The sequence below is a fragment of the Megascapheus bottae genome, chromosome 8, assembly GCF_031878675.1.
Source record: "Megascapheus bottae isolate mThoBot1 chromosome 8, mThoBot2.hap1, whole genome shotgun sequence".
NCBI lineage: Eukaryota > Metazoa > Chordata > Mammalia > Rodentia > Geomyidae > Megascapheus > Megascapheus bottae.
This window is the reverse complement of record NC_143516.1, coordinates 38190798-38213091: the sequence shown is the minus strand read 5'-3', so window position 1 is coordinate 38213091 and position 22294 is coordinate 38190798. Positions and strand designations below refer to the sequence as shown.

At 36.0% G+C, this 22294-nt stretch overlaps 1 protein-coding gene and 1 non-coding gene across 3 annotated transcripts in view; both read right to left on the bottom strand.

Annotated features, from left to right (window-relative positions):
- The window catches only part of Wasf1 (WASP family member 1), a 50274-nt gene that overhangs the window by 5569 nt on the left and 22411 nt on the right, over window positions 1–22294 (bottom strand). For both annotated transcript variants that reach the window (XM_090338295.1, XM_090338294.1), the window contains exons 2-5: window positions 10359–10519; window positions 3795–3929; window positions 2808–2961; window positions 1474–1591 (exon numbers count right to left, since the gene is read on the bottom strand). In XM_090338295.1, the coding sequence (XP_090194421.1) occupies window positions 1474–1591; window positions 2808–2961; window positions 3795–3929; window positions 10359–10491 (540 nt within the window). In that variant the 5' untranslated portion in view covers window positions 10492–10519. The remainder of the gene's footprint in view (window positions 1–1473; window positions 1592–2807; window positions 2962–3794; window positions 3930–10358; window positions 10520–22294) is intronic.
- Window positions 1863–2018, bottom strand: LOC150059818 (U1 spliceosomal RNA). Its single transcript, XR_016536540.1, has one exon. It is a non-coding gene; the product is annotated as a U1 spliceosomal RNA (small nuclear RNA).

Genomic DNA, 22294 nt, shown 5'->3' with positions numbered 1-22294 from the left:
GGGGCTGTAAATTCCCTGATAAAAGGGCTCAGATTACAGGAGTAGCCTGACTACTGAGGAGTAGTCTGAGCTACCAGAGCTCCTCCCTCACCCCACCCTCTTTGTCTGCCAGGATAAGGAAAGCCCATTCCCCTTATCAGAGCAGTTCCCCAGAACAGAAGCCCTCGCCAGAACAGAAGCCTGCTGAGATGAGAAGATAGGTCAGCTCAAACAGCAAAGGTGTCAGTGGTCGCCTCAGCAGTCACTCAAGTATGTTGAGATTCTATTGGCCATTTGTGTATGGCCAAGCCCAACCACAAGGCTGGTGGCCTATAAAAGTAGCCTGTGAGATTAAGTGTGGTCTCTCTCTCACTCACATCTTAGAGATTGCCCTGAGAGGTCAGTATGATTCTCGATGCTAAGTGAGGAATAAAACTCTGTTTAACTTCCAAAAAAACAAAATAAAACAAAACAGAAAACAAAACAAAACAAACAAACAAAAGAAACCCATCAATTCAACATCCCTTTATCCACATTTTAGTTTGAAATTTCTACACTGACTAGCATTGTCCACCTCTAACCAAGATATGAACAATTACTAAGGGCATCTTTTCTGAGAAGTTGGCAATCAGTTGTCTGACATAACAAAATAAAAATCTAATTATCCAATTAACCCCAAATAACTGTCACTCAACAGAAAACAGCATCCTTAAAGAAAAGTGACTAAAATTAAAGAAGAAAGCATAAAAAGCTAAGTAGATATAATAAATATCAAATGTCCAGTGAAAAAATTCTAAGACTTCTGTGTTTAGCAAATAAAACCCATCATCTATAGGCATTATCTAGCTTGCCTACTCTAGTGAGAACACAGGAACTAGCACAAGAAGGCATCATGGGTTAGGAAAAGTAGAAACAGAAAACTAGTGAAGACATACTTTGTCTCCATAATTCTGCCTCAATTAACTTTCTTCTCTTCCTTTTATGTTCACTGTTATCCTTAATATGAACAAAATTATAGTCAAGTGGATCTTACCTGAAAGGAGAAAATAACACATAGCAGATAACAGAAATTTGGTGAAAATATAATAACCTCTCCCAAACATTTCAGAGATGCTCTATAATAAGAAAATATTAGCATACTCTTCTTACTTTACTGCTATCTTCACAATATTCCTTTGATTCATTAGATTAAAAGTCTTTTCTTCCCCAGTTCACTTAACTCCTATTCATTCTTTGACCTATCTACTGGCTAAAGCTGATGTATTTTGTTCTATGCAAACCCTACATCTACACCTCTGTATGATACTTATCATATCACAGTAAAATAACCTAAATGCTTACATGTTCCCTGTGACACAGATTTGTATAGCTATAAAACTTTCAGTATATTGACACAGTAAGATAAGATTGTCCAAGTACAGGATTAATGAATTTCCATACATGTGACACAACACAGATACATAAAAACTTCATTTTTTGAACCTGTTGTAATACCTTCTGCTTTCTTTTTTCCTTCCTCTTATCCTCTGTGTCTTGCAACATTTTTTCTTTCCATAGATCAAAGAAATATGAAGGATTGGTGTAAAACTTCAAGCCCTCTTTACCATCATCTCTGAAATATAACATAGCAATTAAAATATATGTAGTAAGACAGAAGCAATCAGAAGTTACTTGCATATTTTCCCTTTCATATAAATAAAATGTGGCATACTAAAATATTGCCAACCTGACCATGTTGGTATAAGCCTGTAATTCTAGCACTCAGGATCACAAGGCCAACCTGAACTACAAAGTGAAATGAAGTCTCCAAATAAATGACTAACTAAATGTCAGAATACTGCAGGAAAGCAAAATTTATTTATTTATTTATTTTTCTTTCTTTTTAGGGTAGAACATGAATGCCGTCCCCTACTACCACAAATTGAGTTTCCTGCATTTGGGGAAGTCGCAGGGGTCAGCACATCCAGATTGCAATGGATAAGCTTCGCCTTGGGAAAACCACCTTCGCGATCATGGCATTTCCCCTGCCAGGTAAGTACAGGAAAACAAAATTTCATACAAACAAAAGACAATCCTATGCTTTCCAGTAATGGTACATATAATTCAAAGGATGGTTGTGCAACTTTAATGACTAACTTCTGCTGAATACCAGATTTTCTAAGTCCTCAAGAGATATTAATAATTACAGATAGTTCTGCCAAAGATAAAAGCTTGAAAAGACTGTTGTTATCATTTAGAACAGAAAAATCTTACAATTTCTGTCAGTATGCTACTGAATTTCAGTATCTCTTCATAGACAGCCTAATAATAAAATTTATAGCCAAGGACCTGCATACTGATTTATAACTTTGGGATATGTGTTCTGCATCTCAAATTGTCTATTTAACAAATCATGTGAAAGAACCTTTAAGAAAGGCTGAATGATTCCATATTTTATTTTGAGGAGTATAAAGCAAATTTAAAAGATACTACATATACAGCATACAAAAAATTAAATTAAAAATGGTTATTTTTAGTTGAGTAGCATTTTGAGCTCTTTTATTTCTCCTTTGATCTAAAATTAACTGAAAGAATAACAACTCTTTGGCCTTTCATATTAATAGGTTTACAAGTAGATTTTTGTCAATAGATGTCAAAACAACTTCTGTGAATGGGTTCTGTCTCATATGTTAGAACCTTAGAAATTCACCACGTGAGTGAAGCAAAGAATATCTGAAGGGCTCTCTGTGTTGACTGAACCCAGTGAAATAAGGAACGAATGGGGACTTAACATGCAAATTTGAACTCTGAGATAAATGGGGGGGCTCCTTATTTATTATTTCACTGACCTGTATGGAGTGAGTATATTAAGAGGTGGAGGTTGCTCACAGACATCATATGTCTCCTGTAATGGAATAGGCAAAGTCTTGCGGTCGAAAAGCTGCTGATCTTGAGTTGTGGAACTTCGAAAAGCTTTCCTCATTGTTATATCTTGTAAAGATACTAAAACAAAAATAAAAATTTCACTTTATTTTTCTAAGATTACTTAACTTCAAAGACATTCATAATCTGCATTGGTTTAAAAGTCAAGATTGTTTAAAAGTGACATGAATCAGAAACCACTTTAAATACTCTATCATAATATTTTTCCCTATTGTTTTGGGACCAATTTTGATTTATAAGACTCAGAAGGCTCTAGTGATACTGGAAGCAAGCATATCTATATTTTCCACCAAATATATACTTTTTTCTTCTTTACCTGCTATTCATGGCCCCTACCAACTTGAGATTCTCTTCCTATTTTCTTCTGTAATCTTTTGTTATTAACTCCCTGATTTTTGATAGCTAGTAATCAGTAACAAATATTACAAAAAGAGAATGAAGAAAGATTCCTATTAAAATATCTTCTTTATGTCAAAAAGTTAATTAGTGGTGCCAGGTACCAGTGGTTCACACCTGTAACACTAGCTATTCAGAAGGCTGAGATCTGAGGATCATGGTTCACAGTCAGCCCAGGCACGAAAGTTCATGGAAGTATGGCATGTGGCTCGATGCGTTCTGCACTATCCTTGAGCAGAAAAGCTCAGGGTGAGAGCCCATGCCCTGAGTTCAACACACAGTTTCCAGCCGTCCCCCCCCCCCCATTAAGCAGTATACAAAAGGAAGAGATTCAAAATAGAATTGAGAGGTCAAGAAAGTCAGGTTGATGGTAACTATAGATAAATTATTTACTTATATATAAAAGATAATGGGTAAAAAAGATATACAATAAATGTAGGCATGCCTCATTTATCTTACAATATATATGTGGAATAAAATATACAAATAGGGCTTACATTCTTCTTCCTTAGGATCAAGCTGTGTAACACTAACAGATAAACGGTCCACACGTTCTTGCAATGAATTAACTCTGAAGGAAAAACTATGTGCTTCATTGAATAATTCTCCAAATATATCTTCAGCATATTTACCTAAGCAAAAATAAGACATATATACATATAAAATGTAATGTAGTCATGATTAGATATAAATACTTTTAACAAAGTAACATTCAAAATGCCATCTTGTTTAATCTGTCATTTATTTGTGATTATTTTAAACTTTAAATCTTGCCCTAAGGCCATTCAGCTGTGAGAGTGAGAGAGGAAAATACAAACTCTGGGAATAGGACTTTGTAATGGATGGTTTGTGTTTAAAAATGCAAATATTAAACTTGATACCCACATCTCTCTACCTGATGAAAGTTAGAGAAAATTATGATGTAGAAGTACATACAAACAGCCAGGCACTGGTGTCTCATTGCCTATAATCATGGGCACTCAGGAGGCTGAGATCTGAGGATCACAGTTTGAAGCCAGTCCAGGCAGGAAAGTCGCTGAGACTTTATCTCCAATAAACCACTCAGAAAAAACAAGTGGTGCTGAGACTCCAGTGGTAGAGCACTAGCCTTGAGCACAAAGAGGCTCAGGGATCGCAATAAGACTCTGAGTTCAAACTGGCAAAAAAAAAAAAAAAAAAAAGTACTACATCTTTAAATCCCAAATCAGGATTATTTGCATAGATTCTATATTAGAACTAAATTTTAGTCCAGATGGTAAGAATGTAAGATTTTTCACAGACCAAATGGATGCTCTGTCTCAGATAGGCCTAAACAAAGATTCATAAAACTTAAAAAGATACTTGATTTCTTTTATAATTTCTTTAGAAAACATTTAAAAATCAAAAACTCTTGAATGTCTCTAATCATGTAAAAACCTGTAACTCAAAAGACTAAAACAAACTAACTGGAAGAAGTTCTTTGCCTTTAAAAAGTTTTAAGCAGATGGAGAAAAAAAAAACATAAAATGTAACTTAATAAACAAAAGGCCAAATCTTTGTTGCATTTATTGCGAGTCATTTGTACCACTTTTCTCAACTATCAACTACTTGATATTAATATTTCCAATTCCCAAAAGAAGTTTAAGAAGACACAGAGAACTTGGTAGTGTATCTGATCCAGAGCAGTTCAAAAACAAGTAAGTGGCTCTTAGTGTCTCAGGTAAGAGCCTCAGGATAGAAACAGAGGTATCTAACTTTCAAGTACGACTTAGTACTGACTTTCCCTAGAAGATAAATATCTCAAATGGAAGAAAAGGTAGGTTACATTAGGGAACACGTTATAGGCAAAATGTTTGAGATACAGAGATGGAAGAGACAATTTTATCCCTTCAAGTGTTTAATATAGTTTTACCTACCTGGAAATTTTAAGCATATTTGCATTTTTGTTGAAGGTTTAGCCTTTTCAAAAAACTTCAAAAGTTTATGACATATACAAGCTAAAGGATATTAGTGCATAACATCTCACCCACTTCCCTTTTCATATCCATTCTCACTTTTCCAAGCTACCCCTCTTGCATCCCAGGAAAGTACTGTGTACATATCTGAATGTCAACTACCCTTAACTTTATTGTGCTACTTCCCAAGAACCGACAGTGTTCTACTTTCTATGAAACTACATGCAAATCTTCTCACCTAGTATCCAAGGTCTTTCTAATCTTCTTTCTCCTATGCATCTTCTCCCCTGTCCCCCTCCAGCACACACACCTCACACTGAATTTAGGGCCTAGCACCTGCTAGACTTGAGCCATCCTAGTCCATCACTTGTTTCTTTAACCCCTCCTCCTTCTAATATGTATTTATTTTTGCCTCCATTTGACTAAGGCATACATGTTGAAATATCTTCCTTCCCTAAAAACAAGATTGAGAGGGGGTGGGGGTAGGGAAATGGGGACAAAACATGAGAAGGGGTATCATGTGTGAGAAATAATGTACCTACTACCTGATAAATGTTAACTGTAACTCCTCTATATATTATCCTGACAATTAAAAAAATCTTCCTTCCCTATTTTTCCCAATCCAATTCACATTTCAGCAGACTTCCCTTAATGATTTTAGCTAGGAATATTTCTTAAATCATCATGTTAATCACCATGTTAACCTATAAATGACCATACTGTTCAGAATATTTTCTGTACTCATCACATTTGAGATCATTTGAGATTCTTTGATTAAATGAGATACATTATTTCAGGAGGCCAGGAGTTTGGCCTAGTGGTACAGTGTTTGCCTAGCATGCACAAAGACCCAGGTTTGATTTCTTGGTACTACATACATAGAAAAGGCTGGAAGTAGTGTTGTGGCTCAAGTGGTAGAGCTCTGGCCTTGAGAAAGCCCAAGGACAGTGCTCAGGCCCTGAGTTCAAGCCACAGAACTGGAAAAAAAAAAAAAAGGATAAGGAAAAAAATATGACTGGACCATATACTTAAGAGGAAGCCAGGAGGCTTTTAATCTCTAAGTCACCTGGAATCCTGTAGTTTACTTTTATTACTGTGTTCTCAAGCAGTTTTGGTACTAATAATAGAACTAAAGTGAACACATCCATTATTGAGAACCATTTTAGATGAAAAAAATGGGTTTCTAAATAATCCAAGATTATCACTTATTAGCTTAATTATTTCAGATGATAATAGTAGTGAAATGAATCCTAAGGTTTCCTGTCTTTGTAAATAAAATGGAAACAAACTAAAATACAATTTAACCTGTTCTTGAAGATTCACTGCCAAGATTTAATTAGGAAAACTAATTTATTATCCTAGTCTAGAAAACAGCCTTGAAATACATAACTATTTGCTGTTACATTACATACCCTCTTGCTTTTTCAGTCAATTCTTCTTTTGCTGTAAGCTATCTATTTTCAGTGATGCTTACCTTTACTCAGTCTCCCTCTTATTCCTCTTTAAAATTCTCCGAAGCATATTTACAAACCATATCATCAAATCTATCTGAACCATTAAAGTAAAAGTAAATAGGCCCTGGGTCAGAGATCTATTGGTTATTTTATGTGCATAGTTCTTTAGTGTGGGGTATTATTCATTCTAGCTATGAAGAGACCTTTTATATTTAATTTCAGGTTCCCAACTATGTCAAGTAGGAAAACTGGAGAGAAGCTCATCTTAGTGTAGTAAACCTGCACCTTGCTATAATATTCTCTTCCATTCTGAATTTCTATGAACTGCTTAGGAAATATCTATATAATCTCTAATTCCAATGTGAAACACCCAAAACTGAACATAAATAAATATATATATATATACATATATATAATTTTTTTGCCAGTCCGGGGCTTGAGCTCAGGGTCTGAGCACTGTCCTTGGACTTTCTCAAGGCTAAAGCTCTACCACTTGAGCCTTAGCACCACTTCCGGCTTTTTTCTATGTATGTGGTACTGAGGAATCTAACCTGGGTCTTTGTGCATGTTAGGCAAGCACTCTACCACTAGGCCAAATTCCCAGCCCCCTTAGTTATATTTTTACACTGTAGTTATATCCAGATTTTGTAGCTATGTGACCATGTGCTTACTGACAGATGTTGCTTATATGGACTCTATCAGACTCAAGAAATCCTTACATATTCATCTTCATGTTACATAAGAATGTGGATATGCAAATTACCACACAATCATGTTAATTCTCAATTTTATATTGCACAAGTTTCTAAAACAAGGTGGATATATCAGATTCATAATTCACTACAATTTTAATGACTGTTTTGTCCAAAGTTATTATTTCCACGCTGTTAACATAAATATTTGTATTAATATATGGATGTAGTCATGTATATATAAAAGCACATTTTGCCAGGTGCTGGTGGCTCATGCCTGTAATCCTAGCTACTCAGGAGGCTCAGATATGAGGTTGTTTGAAGCCAGCCCAGGCAGGGAAGTCAATGATACTCTCATCTCCAATGAACCACCAGAAAACTGGAAGTGGCACTGCAGCTCAAGTGGCAGAGCACCAGCTTTGAGCAAAAGAGCTCAGGGGCAGTGCTCAGGCCCAAAGTTAAGCTCCACATCTGACCAAAAAAAAAAAAATCCAAGAAAAAAACAAACAGATTTTACAGGAAGTGTAATACTAGATCAGTCAGATTACAAAAAAAAAAGTCCAAAAATATCTTTAAACAATACAGGTAATACATCTATTTCAAACTCTGACACTTTTCTTCTGACTAATGTCAAAGAAAATTTTACAATGGCTTTTCTAAGGAAGAAACAAGTAAGCAATACAAAATTTTAGTGACTGCTAGGAACTAACCTGAAATAACCACCAATAGAAATAAGGATAATAGGTTTTTTTTTGGTCAGTCTTGGGCTTGAGCTCAGGGCGTGAACTCTGTCCTTGGACTTTCTCAAAGCTAGAGCTCAACCACTTGAGCCTCAGCACCACTTCTGGCTTTTTTTTTTCTTCTATGTATGTGGTACCAAGGAATGGAACCTAGGCCTTTGTGCATGCTAGGCAAGCACTCTACCACTAGGCCAAACTCCTTGCCCCAGGATAATAATTTCTAAAACTGTAAGCCTGGCACCAGTGGCTCACACCCGTAATCCTAGCTACTCAATAGTCTTAGATGTGAGGACCATGAAAATCCATGAGATTCTTATCTCCAGATAACCACCAGAAAACTGGAAATGGTGCTGTGGCTCAAGAGGTAGGGTGGTAGCCTTGAGCTTAAGAGCTCAGGGATAACACCTAGGCCCAGAGTTCAAGCCCCATGACAGGCAAAAAACCCAAATAAATAAAAGAAAACAAATACAAACAACATTTATTTGCACAAGTATTTCATAGACAGTGTAAACATTTACTACTCTCACAGGAACCAGAGACTTCCCCAAACCTGGTGGGGATATTACAATCATAAACAGGGATTCTTCAATTCATGAGGAGTCAATTTGACAATTTTTTTCAGCTTTACAATTATATAAATGTGACAGGCATACAGTGGAAATCATACTTGAAAATTCTGAATACCATCAGTCTTTCCTGAGCTAGCAATATGTGGTCCAAAATTCTCTCAGAATTCCAGGAAGTAGCAGTAAGCCAAAGCTTTCAGTAAGTCATTCGATCCCAAGGGAGAAAGAACTGATGCTCCACAGCATTCTGCGTGGCTAAGCCATGATGTTTGGTAGGTTGTATCAACTATATTTCAACATGATATATTCAACTTATGACATTTATTTGGATGCAATTCCATGACACATTGAAAAGCATCTATTTAACTTCTGACACTGCTCTACGTACAGGATATATAGTCAGACATTTGAGACCTAAAACTTGTCCTGTGATGCATGGATTTAGTCCTTACTGATTTTGTATCCATAGGTTTTGCATCTGCAGATTCAATCAATTTTGGACAGTAATTTAGAAAAAAACTGCTTGAGTACTGGACCATGTATAGATCTCTCCTCTTTTATTATTCCCTAAGTAATAAAGCATAAGAACTAATTATACAACACCTCTAATACATTAAGTATTATAAGCAATCTAAAGGTGCCAGTATCTGGCAGTATGTACATGCGAATGCTATGTCCTAGTACCTAAGAAATTTGAGTATTTGTCGATTTTGCGTCTCAAAATATTCCTGAAAGCAATTTACCACAAATACCAAGAAATGACTATACTCACTTATAGAGAGAACAAGTTAAATAAAGGGAAAAGAAAAACAAAACCTGACTATTACAGAATCTGTATTGATTAGTATGGCTGACAGAATAAATCTAGTACCAGCTGGAAAATATTTAGGCCAAGAACACATTGTTTTACCTTTAAAATGAAATATAGTTGTCTGACTAAAAGCTAGTCCTTCAATTCCAAAGACAGATCAGATTTATTGTTTAAAATTTCTTTCCTGATTAAATTTGGAATGAGAAATAGTTTAATTCTTTACCAAGTACTTGTATTCTATAATCTTGTAATGTCTACTCTCCTACCTACACTCTCTGATGGCCTTTACCCTTGGTTAATCTGCTTCTTTCTGTCAGCAGTCAAGTCCACATTCTCTTTTCACATCATATTGTATTATTAAGACCCCTGACTCACATTCACATGTCCATTAAACAAAGCTTTACTCAACTAATGTAATTCTCTGACTAGTGATGACCTCATACCTTTCACTTTCAATCTTTAATGACATGAAAATATTTGCCTACACTAATAAAATACATTGTATAAGAGATACTACTGTCTCAGTATATAAATAACTGAAGCCTCTATTTACTAATATAGATTACCAACCAAGCAAAAGTACATTTCTGGTTCTACCTTACATAGGTGAAATTTTATTTTTAAAACTATCTCAGTAATTTTCAAACATCAGGTTAATTCTATTCTTAAAGATTCTGGTATTTTCTTTGCCCAGAAACAAAACAAAAAAGCAACAGCATAAAACATGATTCTAAAACTCATTAATATTACTTAAAATAATTACATTTTCAGGTTATACTCTTTATACCAGATTAATCCCCCAAATTAATAATAGATTATATAATTATATACATTATAGTTAGGGGATTGATATAAAATACTTACTTAGGCTACTTAGTTGTCTAATTATGTTTGCCAAGGAGATATTGGTTACACATTCTAGTTCATTTTTAATGCCTCTGGGCAATGCTGTGTGGCACAAGTGCCTGGGATCAATGTTTCTTTTCACTAACGGCATCTTGAGACTGACCTCTATGCCAGTTTACCTGTAAAACACAGAAATAATTAACATTATTCATTTTCAACCAATACATAATGAGACTCCTAAATTTAACAACCAAAATGGAGTTATCTAACTAAAGGAATCAAAAACAGTTTTGTTTTAAATGAACATAACATCAATATATAGAAAAAAGGTTTTATTTCTTTCCATTTCTTAGCCCAAATTGGTCTCAAACTCCCAATCCTCTTGCTTTGACCTCTTGAGTCTGGGGGTTTCATGCACTCAATGTCACATCCAGCAATAACACATTTTTCAAGACATTTAATTTCAAAGTAACTTGCCGCACAATAAATTGGTAATCACATCACAATTATTATAATAAAAATTGTTGTTTTCAGGAAGAGGCTACTGTTGTAGAATGTTAGTATGATGTCTTCTCTAAAGAATATCTAAAAGGATTAAAGAATTTAGGAGAGTAGAATCAAATTTACATTTCCACATAAAATGTACAGATATTCAACAACTTACAGATCAAATATTTTTTAATAATTTTTTATTGTAATTAATAAAAGGGTTACATGATATTTGCCAGATAGAAGATGCATTAATTCACATACATTGATACCCTTTCACATGTCTTGGTACCCATCACCCTCCCCCCCATCCACCACCCACCCCCTGTCTTGGTTTTCCCCCCTTCCCTATCAAATTTCAAATAACCAAATACAAATAAATTCAATATATCAGATAACAAAGTGAGATACTGTAACAATATGAGATACCCAAGAGACAGCAAAGGAGATGAAAGATAACATAGTAGATTAAGGACAACAATCATTCATTATATGGCTTTTGTTTCAGTATCCTGGAGGTCCTTTCAATTAGCTTCATACTATATAGCCTTATATATCAAGGTTTTGCTCTATTGCAGATCTCTGCTAGTAGAGCCCAAGGTTTCTACTGGTTATGACAAATGAGGGAAACCACTGAGCCTAAGTTCCTTTGAGTCTGGCTTATTTCACTTAATATGATTTTTTCTAAGTCTTTCCATTTCCTAACAAATGAGTTGATGTCATTTTTTCTGACAGCAGCATAGAATTCCATTGTGTACAAATACCACAACTTGTTGATCCACTCATCAACTGAGGGACATCTAGGTTGGTTCCATATCTTTGCTATGGTGAATAGTGCTGCAATGAACATTGTTGTGATAGTGGATTTAGTATGCCCTTGTTTCTGGATGATTGGGTAAATGCCAAGTAGTGGAATTGTTGGGTCATAGGGGAGCTCTATGTTTAGTCTTTTGAGGTACTGCCATACTGCTTTCCATAGTGGTTGAACGAGTTTGCACTCCCACCAACAGTGTAGTAGTGATCCCTCCTGGCCACATCCCCTCCAGCCAGATCAAATATTTTTAAAAAATTAAATAAAATTTTAAGGCTGGGAGATGGCCAAGTGGTAGAGTGCTTACCTGGCATGCACGAAGACCTGGGTTCGATTCCTTGGTACCATATACAAAGAAAAGCTAGAAGTGGTGCTGTGGCTCAAGTGGTAGGATGCTAGCTAGCCTTTAGGAAAAAGCCCAAGGACAGTGCTCAGGCCCTGAGTTCAAGCACCAGGACTGGCAAAAAAAAAAAAAAAATTAAGGGCCGGGAGTTTGGCCTAGTGGTAGAGAGCTTGCCTAGCATGCACGAAGACCTGGGTTCGATTCCTCAGTACCACATACATTGAAAAAAAAAAAGCTGGAAGTGGTGCTGAGGCTCAGGTGGTAGAGTGCTAAGTCTTGAGAAAGTCCAAGGACAGTGCTCAGGCCCTGAGCCCAAGCCCAGGACTGACAAAAAAAAAAAAAAAAATTAATCTTTAAAATCATGAATGATGCTGATTATGTCAAATGTCTCTCTTACATTTCTTGTGCTGATTATTACTCTTATTCTTTAGTGCAATAAACTGTATAATATTTATCTTATTAAATATATCATATGATGAACCCTTGTCAATAGGCTTACTGATTTTTTTTGTTTGCTGGTTTTAGGAATATTAACAATTTTTAAAATCTGACAATGTCTACTTCTTCCAAGGTAGACACCCCTAGCTTTTTAATATTAGGATAAAGTTCAAGGTTCCCACCCCCTCATTCTTTAGTATCTTCCTACCTTACTCTCAAATCACTTCTAAGTTTACACTATTTCTCATGCCACTCTGCCTACTTTTTGCTTTTTCATCTTTATAGAGATTTTTCACTTATTGAAGACTAGACTTAAGTTATCACCTACCCCCTGATGCCTAGCTGAATACAGCAGGCAAATAGAGCCAGCTACTTTTAGTACTCTAGGTTTTTATTCATATTTGAATCTATCTTAAATTCTACTAGTTACACTTACCTTTACATGTCAATGACGTTTTACATGTCAATGCGTGATTGATAGACCTGAGAGGGAAAACAAAACAACCCCCCCAACAAACAAACAACAACAACAACAAAAAACTCTACTTCAGGTAGAAAACTGAAGTTAGACCCTTATATATCCTCCTGTCCAGGGTCAACTCCAAACAGATCAAAGACCTAGAGATAAGAGCAGGTACCCTGAAAATACTATAGGGAGGAAAGGAATAAAGGATATACTAGGGCTCCTTGGAAAAGGTCAAAACTTCCTAAATAAATATCCAGAAACACAACAAATCAAAGAAAGCCTGGATAAATAGGATTGCACTAAACTGCAAAGCTTCTGCATGGCAAAGGACATAGCTAGCAAGAAAAATAGAAAGGCCACGGATTAGGAGATTTTCACTGGCTATACAACAGACAAGGGCCTCATATCAAAAATATACCTAGAGCTCAAAAAATAAAAAAAAAAAAACTCAAGGAAACAACCACTCCATTAGTAAGTAGGCTAAAGAATTAAAAAGAGGTCAACTGCTCACCTAGCATGCAAGAAGCCCTGGGTTTGATTCCTTAGCAGTACATACACAGAAAAAGCTGGAAGTGCTGCTGTGGCTCAAGGGTAGAGCACTAGCCTTGAGAAAGCCCAAGGACAGTGCTCAAGCACTGAGTTCAAGCCTCAACACTGACAAAAAAAGAAAACAAAACAGAAAACACATTGAGAGTCCACCTCACCCCAGTTAGAAATGGCCATTATCAAGAAAAGAAATAACAGTAAATGCTGGTGGGGATGTGGCCAAAAGGAAATACTACTGCACTATTGGTGAGAATGTAAACTGGTTCAACTGTGGAAAGGAGTACTGGGATCCCTCAAAAGACTAAACACAGAACTAATTTATGATCCAGCAATCCCACTCCTGGGCATTTACCCAAGCACAAATAAGGCCACACTAAAGCTACCAGCACAACTATGTTCATTGTAGCATTATTTACCAACATTATTACCAGCATTATTTACCAAGATAGGGAACCAACCCAGATGCCCCTCGGTAGATGAATGGATCAAGAAAATGTAGTCTATATACATAATGGAATTCTATGCTTCCATCAGAAAGAATGACATCACCCTATTCATAAGGAAATGGAAAGACATGGATAGGAATCTTATTTAGTGAAGTAAGCCAGACCCAAAGAAACATAGGCTCCATGGCTTCCCTTATTTGTAATAATTAGTACATGTCTAGGATAGTCCTAGCAGAGAATCACAACTGCTCAATAGCTATGTACATATGACAATATAAAATGATGCTAATTGAAATGAACTCTAAGATAAATAAACAAGAGGGCCTTGTTGTTTTTAATGCATGTTGTGTAGTTATTTCTCTTGTCTTTCATTTTCTTTTTTCCTTGGTTTATCCCCTGTTGTCACTGTTTTTGTTTTGGTATCCTGTGTCTTGTATATATGCTTATCTGATTTGGGGAAGGGAAAGGGAAATAACAAAGGACAAAGGGTGAACCAATGCAACAGTGACAAAAGACACTATGTTGGAAATGAACTTTATAATTTGGGGGAATTCAGGGGTGGAGAGGGAAAATGGGAGAAAAATGAGAGGGGGTAATGAAGTTTGACAAACTCATAGCCTTACTTATACAATTATAATCCCTTTATACAACACCTTTACAATAAAATTAAATTTAAAAATCTTGCCTTCGGACTGAGAGTTTGGCCAAGTGGTAGAGTGCTTACCTAGCATGCACAAAGACCCTCAGTACCACATACATAGAAAAAAGCCAGAAGTGGTGCTGAGACTCAAGTGGTAGAACTCTAGTCTTGAGAAAGACCAAGGACAATGCTCAGGCCCTGAGCTCAAGGCCAGGACTGGCAAAAAAAAAAAAAAAAAAAAATCTTGCCTTCCTTGTATTTCCAAGATACAAACAGATGAACTGACTATACATAAATGGGGGGAATAGCCACACAAAAATGTGAATAAAATTATTTAGGTTACTAAGACATATAAACTTGGGAAGAATAGTAAACAGCATATAAAGTAGTTCAAAGTATTATTTTCATCTAGAAATTTTTCTAGATGGAAATAACATTTTCCTTTACAATTTAATTACCATTCATTTTCTCATTTTGTAGGTCTCAGAAATTTTAAGTCATTTGTCAAGCTCAGTGATCAAAATCTTGGTTGTAAAGATTTAAATAAAGCTGGGCTGGGACTGGGAGTTTGGCCTAGTGGTAGAGAGCTTGCCTAGCATGCACGAAGATCCAGGTTAGATTCCTTGGTACCACATACTTAGAAAAAAGCCAGAAGTGGTGCTGAGGATCAAGTGGTAGAGTTCTAACCTTGAGAAAAAATCCAAGGACAGTCCTCAGGCCCTGAGCTTAAGCCCAAGACTGGCAAAAAAATTAAAATAAATAAATAAATAAATAAATAAAGCTGGGCATTGGTGGCTTGTGCCTGTAATCCTAGCTAATCAGGAGGTTGAGTTCTTATGATCACAATTTGAAGCCAGTCCAGGCAAGAAGGTCCGTGAGACTCTTATCTTTAATTAAACAACATACAGCCAAAAGTGGAGCCCTGACTCATGTGGTAGAGTAAAAAAATTCAAGAATAGTGTGTACAGTCCATGTTCAAACCTCAGGATCATCAATTTTTCTCTCTCCCTCTCCCTCTCCCTGTCCGTCCCTCCCTCCCTCCCTCTCTCTCTCCCTCCCTCTCTCTCTCTCTCTCTCTCTCTCTCTCTCTCTCTCTCTCTCTCTCTCTCTCTCTCTCTCTCTTCCTCCCTCCCTCCCTCCCTCCCTCCCTCCCTCCCTCCTTGCTCTGTCCCCCCGACACACAAATTTTTAAAAGGCTTAAAATGTACTCTCCTAATCTTGAAAAAAAAAAAAAACCTGCTCAATTCTTGTGTGGGAAGTGCCAATACCAGCATCTTTAAAAATGTGATATTTCTTTTCAGACTAGGAAGAGTAAAAATAAAATCCTCACAGATGAAAGGTATAAATTAATTAGCTAGCAAGCAAATATAAATCAAATTTATTTCTGATTTAAATATTAAAAATCATGTATTTTATGTCAAAATGCAACTTTGCAATTGTACTAGAATATAAAATATATAACTAATTTTGGAAATTGTTCCATCTGCTCCCTTAGATCATAGCTAATGACACTACGCAACCCCAAAAGTTCCACATTTACCATGCAACTCAAGCACTTCTAAAAGTAATTGAGTACTGGAGATATAAAAAACTAAGACAATTCCCAGGTTTTAAAAAATATTTTCCAGTGTTTCTAGCAGTTAAACTGTCAATTACTGAAGGAAAACTCAAGAGATTATTAGAAAACACAAACTTAAGAATAGGCAGGCACTAGTAGTTCACACCTATAATCCTAGCTACTCAAGAAGCTGAGATCTGAGAATCATAGTTCCAAATCAAGAAAGCCCATGAGACTCTGAGCACCAATTAACTGCCAAGAAGCCAAGCGGTAGAGCATGAGCCTTGAGCAATGCCATGGCCTTATGTTCAAGTTTCTGGACCAGCAGGAAAAAAAAAAAAGATTAAAAAATCTGGATCATGGGGCTGGGAGTGTGGTCTAGTGGTGGAGTGCTTCCCTAGCATGCATGAAGCCCTAGGTTCCATTCCTTGGTACCACAAACACAGAAAATGCTGGAAGTGGTGCTGTAGCTCAAATGGCACAGTGCTAGCATTGAGAAAGCTCAAGGACAGTGCCCAGGCCCTGAGTTCAAGCTCCAGGACTGAAAAAAAAAAATCTGGATCTTGTATAAATTTACCCTTGGTGAAAGCTGGGTAAATGAAAACAAAACAAAAATAAAACACTCTATGAACATCCAAATGCCAAAAAAGGTTGAATGGCCATAATACACTGCAATTACAGATGGGATATCTGGTACAGCTTAGCTAGATACATCTAGGATACCTTGAAGTAAATAATACCTAGCCAGGACACCCAAAAAGTATGAACTTGGCAAACTTCTAATTTTGCTCACTTTCCCAGCTATACTTGATTCAATCTGCAGTTTTTCTTAACTATTAGGTACTTATTAAGTCATTCCTTTTTAGAATCAATATATCACATACCATTACAATGAATACTTAGGCATGCCTATTTTTTCAGTACTGGAATTTGAATTCAGGGCTTTGTGTTTGGTAGGCAGGTTTTTTGTGTTTTTTTTTTGTTTGTTTTTTGCCAGTCCTGGGCCTTGAACTCAGGGCCTGGGCACTGTCCTTGGGCTTTCTCAAGGCTAGTGGCTCTACCCTTGAGCCACAGCAGCACTTCCAGCTTTTTCTGTATATGTGCTACCAAGGAATCAAACCCAGGGCTTTTTGCATGCTAGGTGAGCACTCGACCTCTCTTTTTAATTCTGTAGCCTACTTACTAATGAGTCTTGCTTTATGCATAGGCCAAACTACAGGATGATCCTCCTATTCATGCTACCCCTTGTGGGGCAGACAGGCACATAGCACTGTACTCAGTTATTGTTTCCCCCCACAATGTGAGATGACAGCAGTACACCTCACCACTGGTTAAGATGGTATCTCACAAATGAACTGTGATACCCCAATCTCTACTTCACACATAGCTAGGATTACAGGCTTGAGCCGCTGTACCTGGCTTTAAATGTGCTTCTTATCTGCTATAGAGTCAAACTGGAACAGAAGCCTCAAATGTAGATTGGTCATCACTGTTTCCTACTTTGAAATGAGGCTGAAAGAATTCTTTCAAAGCTCATCTAAACTAATACATTAGACTTAGTCATTACTGTTTCCTAGTTTGACATGAGGCTGAGTTCACTCAAAGCTAATCTAGAATACATTAAAGTGCTTAAACATAAGAAAACTTATTTTTTAATAGACATGTCCATAAAGAAGTTGATTGTCTCTGGAAGGTATATTGTTACGAAAGATGAGAGACCCTACAGCACTATTTCTAGGATATCTTTTTGTTTATAATTGCATATAGTATGAAAGATAAAGGCCATTTTTAGGGAATGAATACAGAAACTATCATATGAGTTTCATTAACCTCAAGCTAAACAAAAATTAATGAACTTAGGTTGGTTACTTGACTCCATTAGCTTGGTGACTTTCTTAAAATTACATAATTCATGTTGGAGTTAATGAACAAACTGCTATTCTGCTAAGAAAGGACGTCCACTCCCTCCTCTTGTAGTTCAAGCCAATGTCCTAAAACAAATCCTTCTCCATGAAAACTTTCTCAGCATCCCAGTTCATGATGAATTATTACTTCCTTTAAATAACAGTTCACTATTTGAGAACCTTTGAATCACAGTTTACTTATTACTACTAATAACCGCTCAATGCCTTATTTCAAATTTCCATACCCATACTTTACCTTGCCCTATTTCTATGATAAACTCCCTGAAGCCTGAGGTGAGACCTTACTATTAGATATAGATTAATGTCTAGTCAACTTTGCATTAGGGAAGAGGAAACCTTGTGTTGAAGAAAGTGGGGTTCTATACCTAAACCCCATGCAATCTTATCATATCATTTGACAAAGATGCATACGGAAGTTGAGACAACCATGGGACACTGCCAGATTTTGAGAAAAGTAATGCTATCAGTGAAGTGGAATGACATTACAAGATTCTTTCCACATCTTCAATTTCATCCTTTGGTACTTGATAGGGTTCTTCAAATATCAACTCTCATCAACACCCTGTGGAGCCTGGTAGAGCCCAGTGTTAGGATAGGCCAGCTCACTGAGTAGCATTGTTCTTAAGGCCACAATCATTGAAAAGCAACTTTTTCTTTAAATAGCTTTAGAACAGTAAAGCTTCAGCAAATTTCAACTCTTGCTTAGTATTAAAATGAAAATGTTTTCAATTCAAGAATACCATCTTGACAGTTATTTTTAGTTAGAATATTAAGCCTAATTTGAAATGTACAATATACATTTCTGTCACATATTATTAAATTATATTTGAAACTAAAGTTGTCCTGGTTACATCACAGAAATAGCAATATAGAAAGAATAATGTTTTAGCTAATCGCAGGACTAAAATACTTCATGTAACATTTAAATGTCAATATTCTCTACAGTTTATGCAGATATGACTACAACTAAAATATTTTTATCAAGTCATATCATTTTATTAACAATCTTTAAAAAAAAAGAAGGCACAAGTCAGCTTGATGTTTCAGTTAACTAGCAACCAAATGAATTCAGAAATCCCACCAACTGCTGGATGAATGAATTCAGAAATCCCACCAACTGATGGATGAATGAATTCAGCCCTTAGCTTCTCTTCTAGGTGTTGGTTGGGAATATGTTCATCATATTCCCATAAGCCTCTCTCTCTCTTGTTTTTAGTTTTGAGACCAGGATGTGAACTCAGTACCTGATGCTTTTGTGCACTGCCTAGCATACTATCAACTAAGCCATACCTTGAACTCCCAAAGGCTGGTTTTCTTTCTTTTTTTTTTTTCATGTAAGCCTCTCACATAGTAAGGGACTGCTGTGCCATCAAGCATATCTTAGCTTATTAGATTAAGCTTTACTTGCCCTGATTTTACATGCTCAAGATATAGAGACCTTACTTTACTGCTTACACTAAACTGTACATTGTTGCTGATCATGTTTTTGTTAATTCTACATCTTGATAAGAAAAGTAAGTAGAAGGTTATTCTTTTGCCATCTACTACAATCCCAGAAAGAGATTGCACCTTTTCACTGCAATGCCATAATGATGCCTGCATGTCAGATTTTTCAACGTGCGAAACAATGCCAGTTTATTCTCTAAGAACTGCCTCCACAGCAGGAAGAGCCATGCATGGGCTATACGTAGCCTTTTTGAAAGGACGTGTGAGTCAGGACCTGACAGATGAGAAGTCTTCAATTTAACATGTATTACACATACACAAATAAAAAATGACCTAAAGCAAAACACATAATGGGAAGAAATTTATTACAAGTAGGTTTTTAAAAAAAACCCTCAAGATTATTTTTAGTAACTTTGAAAGAGCATAAGAGTAGTAAATCTCAAAGAGTTCTGTCATACTGACATAATGAGTACTTCAGTGAATGCAGTTAAGAAAATATATTCAGTGTATCTAGAGTAAAAGCACGAGTGACCAGCACCCAGCTCCTTTCCTATTCAAGACTCTTCTGTGACCTAGTCACAATTTAACTTATTTTATCTGTGCAGAAACTTTTTATTTTTAGGTAGTCCCATTTATCACAATTTAACTTCTTTATTCAGTATTCCCAAAATAAACAAGATATAAACTAAAGATTTGTTATATAAACCACACATTTCTTGTTTCACAAGATATAAAAACAAAACAAAATAGAATCTACCTCGTTCTTTAAATTCAGTAGTAGACTAATACTAAAACCACAGACAGTAACAACAGCAACAAAATAGTATATAGATCCTAATTCCAGATATGCAAGGCTAGTTTTGTATTTGAAATTCAATGAGCATAATTCATGGAATCAACAGACTAAAAAACCAAATCATATGATTACTTTGAGATGCAGACAAAAAAACTAGCAAAAAAAATATGTACTAAAAACAGGAAGAAAACAAGGAAATCTATCCATATCATACTAAAAATGTTTGCTAATACATTAAGTGAAGGAAACAAAAGGTTTACAAATTGGGAAAAGATATACAAATTGCAGATGACATGACTATCTGCATAGACAATGTGAAAGAACAGCAACAAAAATGGAACTATGCAATTACAGGAAGGTTGAGGAATATAAGGTTAATATGCAAATGTTAACTGTTCTCTTACATACCAACCATGAACAAGTAAAATTGGAAATACAATGTCATTTACAAATGTACTCTCAAAATTAACTATATATGAATAAATATAACAAAATATGTACAAGATTTATGCTACAAACTCTTATAGAAGATAACAAGGAAGAACTAAATAAATGGAAATATATTCAAAGCTCATAGATAGTGTCTCATTTGGGACTGCTATAACAAAATACCAAGACTAAGTATCTCTTAGCAACAGAAATGTGTTTCTCATCATTTTGAAAGCCAAAGACCAGGGTGCCACTATGGCTGGTTTCTAGGAAGGGCCGTGCTGCAGGTTGCAGATTTCTCACTTCTTTTGTCTTCATACAACAGAAACCTTGGGAGATTTCTTTCTTTTCTTTTATAAAGGTATTAAGGGGTCTACTCTCATGACCTATATGTCATTTCCTGAAGGCCTGTCTCCTAGTTTTATCATATTATGGGTTAGCATTTCAACATATGTACTGGTGAGATGGAACACACTCATTCAATCTCTAACAGATTACAAAAAACAAAAACAAAAACCCTCAATCCTGTCAAGATGCTAGTTCTTCCCAAATTCAACTATAGATTCACTATAATTCCAATCAACTAAGAGGTTATTTTGTGAAGATTAACAAACTGATTTTAAAGTTCATATGATAAGGTAAAGGCCCAGAAAAGTCAATATAATATTTGGAAGAGAAAACAAAATAGGAAAGACTGGCTATATCCAACTCCAAGACTTGATACAAACCTACAGTAAATAGGAAAGTGTGGTATTGGAGAAAGAACAGAAAAACTGTTCAGCAAACAGAATACAGAGCTTATAATTAGACTCAGAAAAATACAGTAAACTGGTCTTTGACAAAAGAAAATAATACAAGAATACAATAATACAATAGACAGTCTATCCTCACACAGGGTAAACAGGACACTCACATATTTAGATTAAAAAAAAGTTAATCTAGGGCCAAAAGTTTGGCCTAGTGGTAGAGTGCTTGCCTAGCATGCACGAAGACCTGGGTTCAATCTCTCGCTACCACATACATAGAAAATATGCCAGAAGTGGTGCTATGGCTCAAGTGGTAGAGAGAAAACCCAAGGGCAGTGCTCAGGCCCTGAGCCCAAGCCCAGGACTGGCAGCAAAAAAAAAAAGTTAATCTAGACACAAATTTTATCCTTTCACAAAACTAACTATGGATCTAAATGTAGAGTGTAATACTGAAAATCTCAGGCAGTAACTAAGCCAGGTGCCAGGGGTTCACACTGGTAATTCTTGTTCCATGAACTAAGAGAAAATATTTGCAAAAGATTACTAATTACTAATTTACTAATTACTAATTTAAAGTGTGGTCCTTAAACTAATATCAATAGCATTGGTATTATTATTCTCTGGAAACTCATAAGACTGAAGAATTTGGGTCTCACTCTTAAACATAAAAATTAAAAGGGCTGGGAATGTGACTTAGTGGTAGAATACTTGCCTAGCATGTATGAAGCCCTCGGTTCAATTCACATATGCAAAAAATCTGGAAGTGGCACTGTTGCTCAAGTGGTAGAGTGCTAGCCTTGAACAAAAGAAGCTCAGGGACAGTGCCCAGACTCTTAAGTACAAGCCCCAGGACAAGGAAAAAAAATACGGATAGA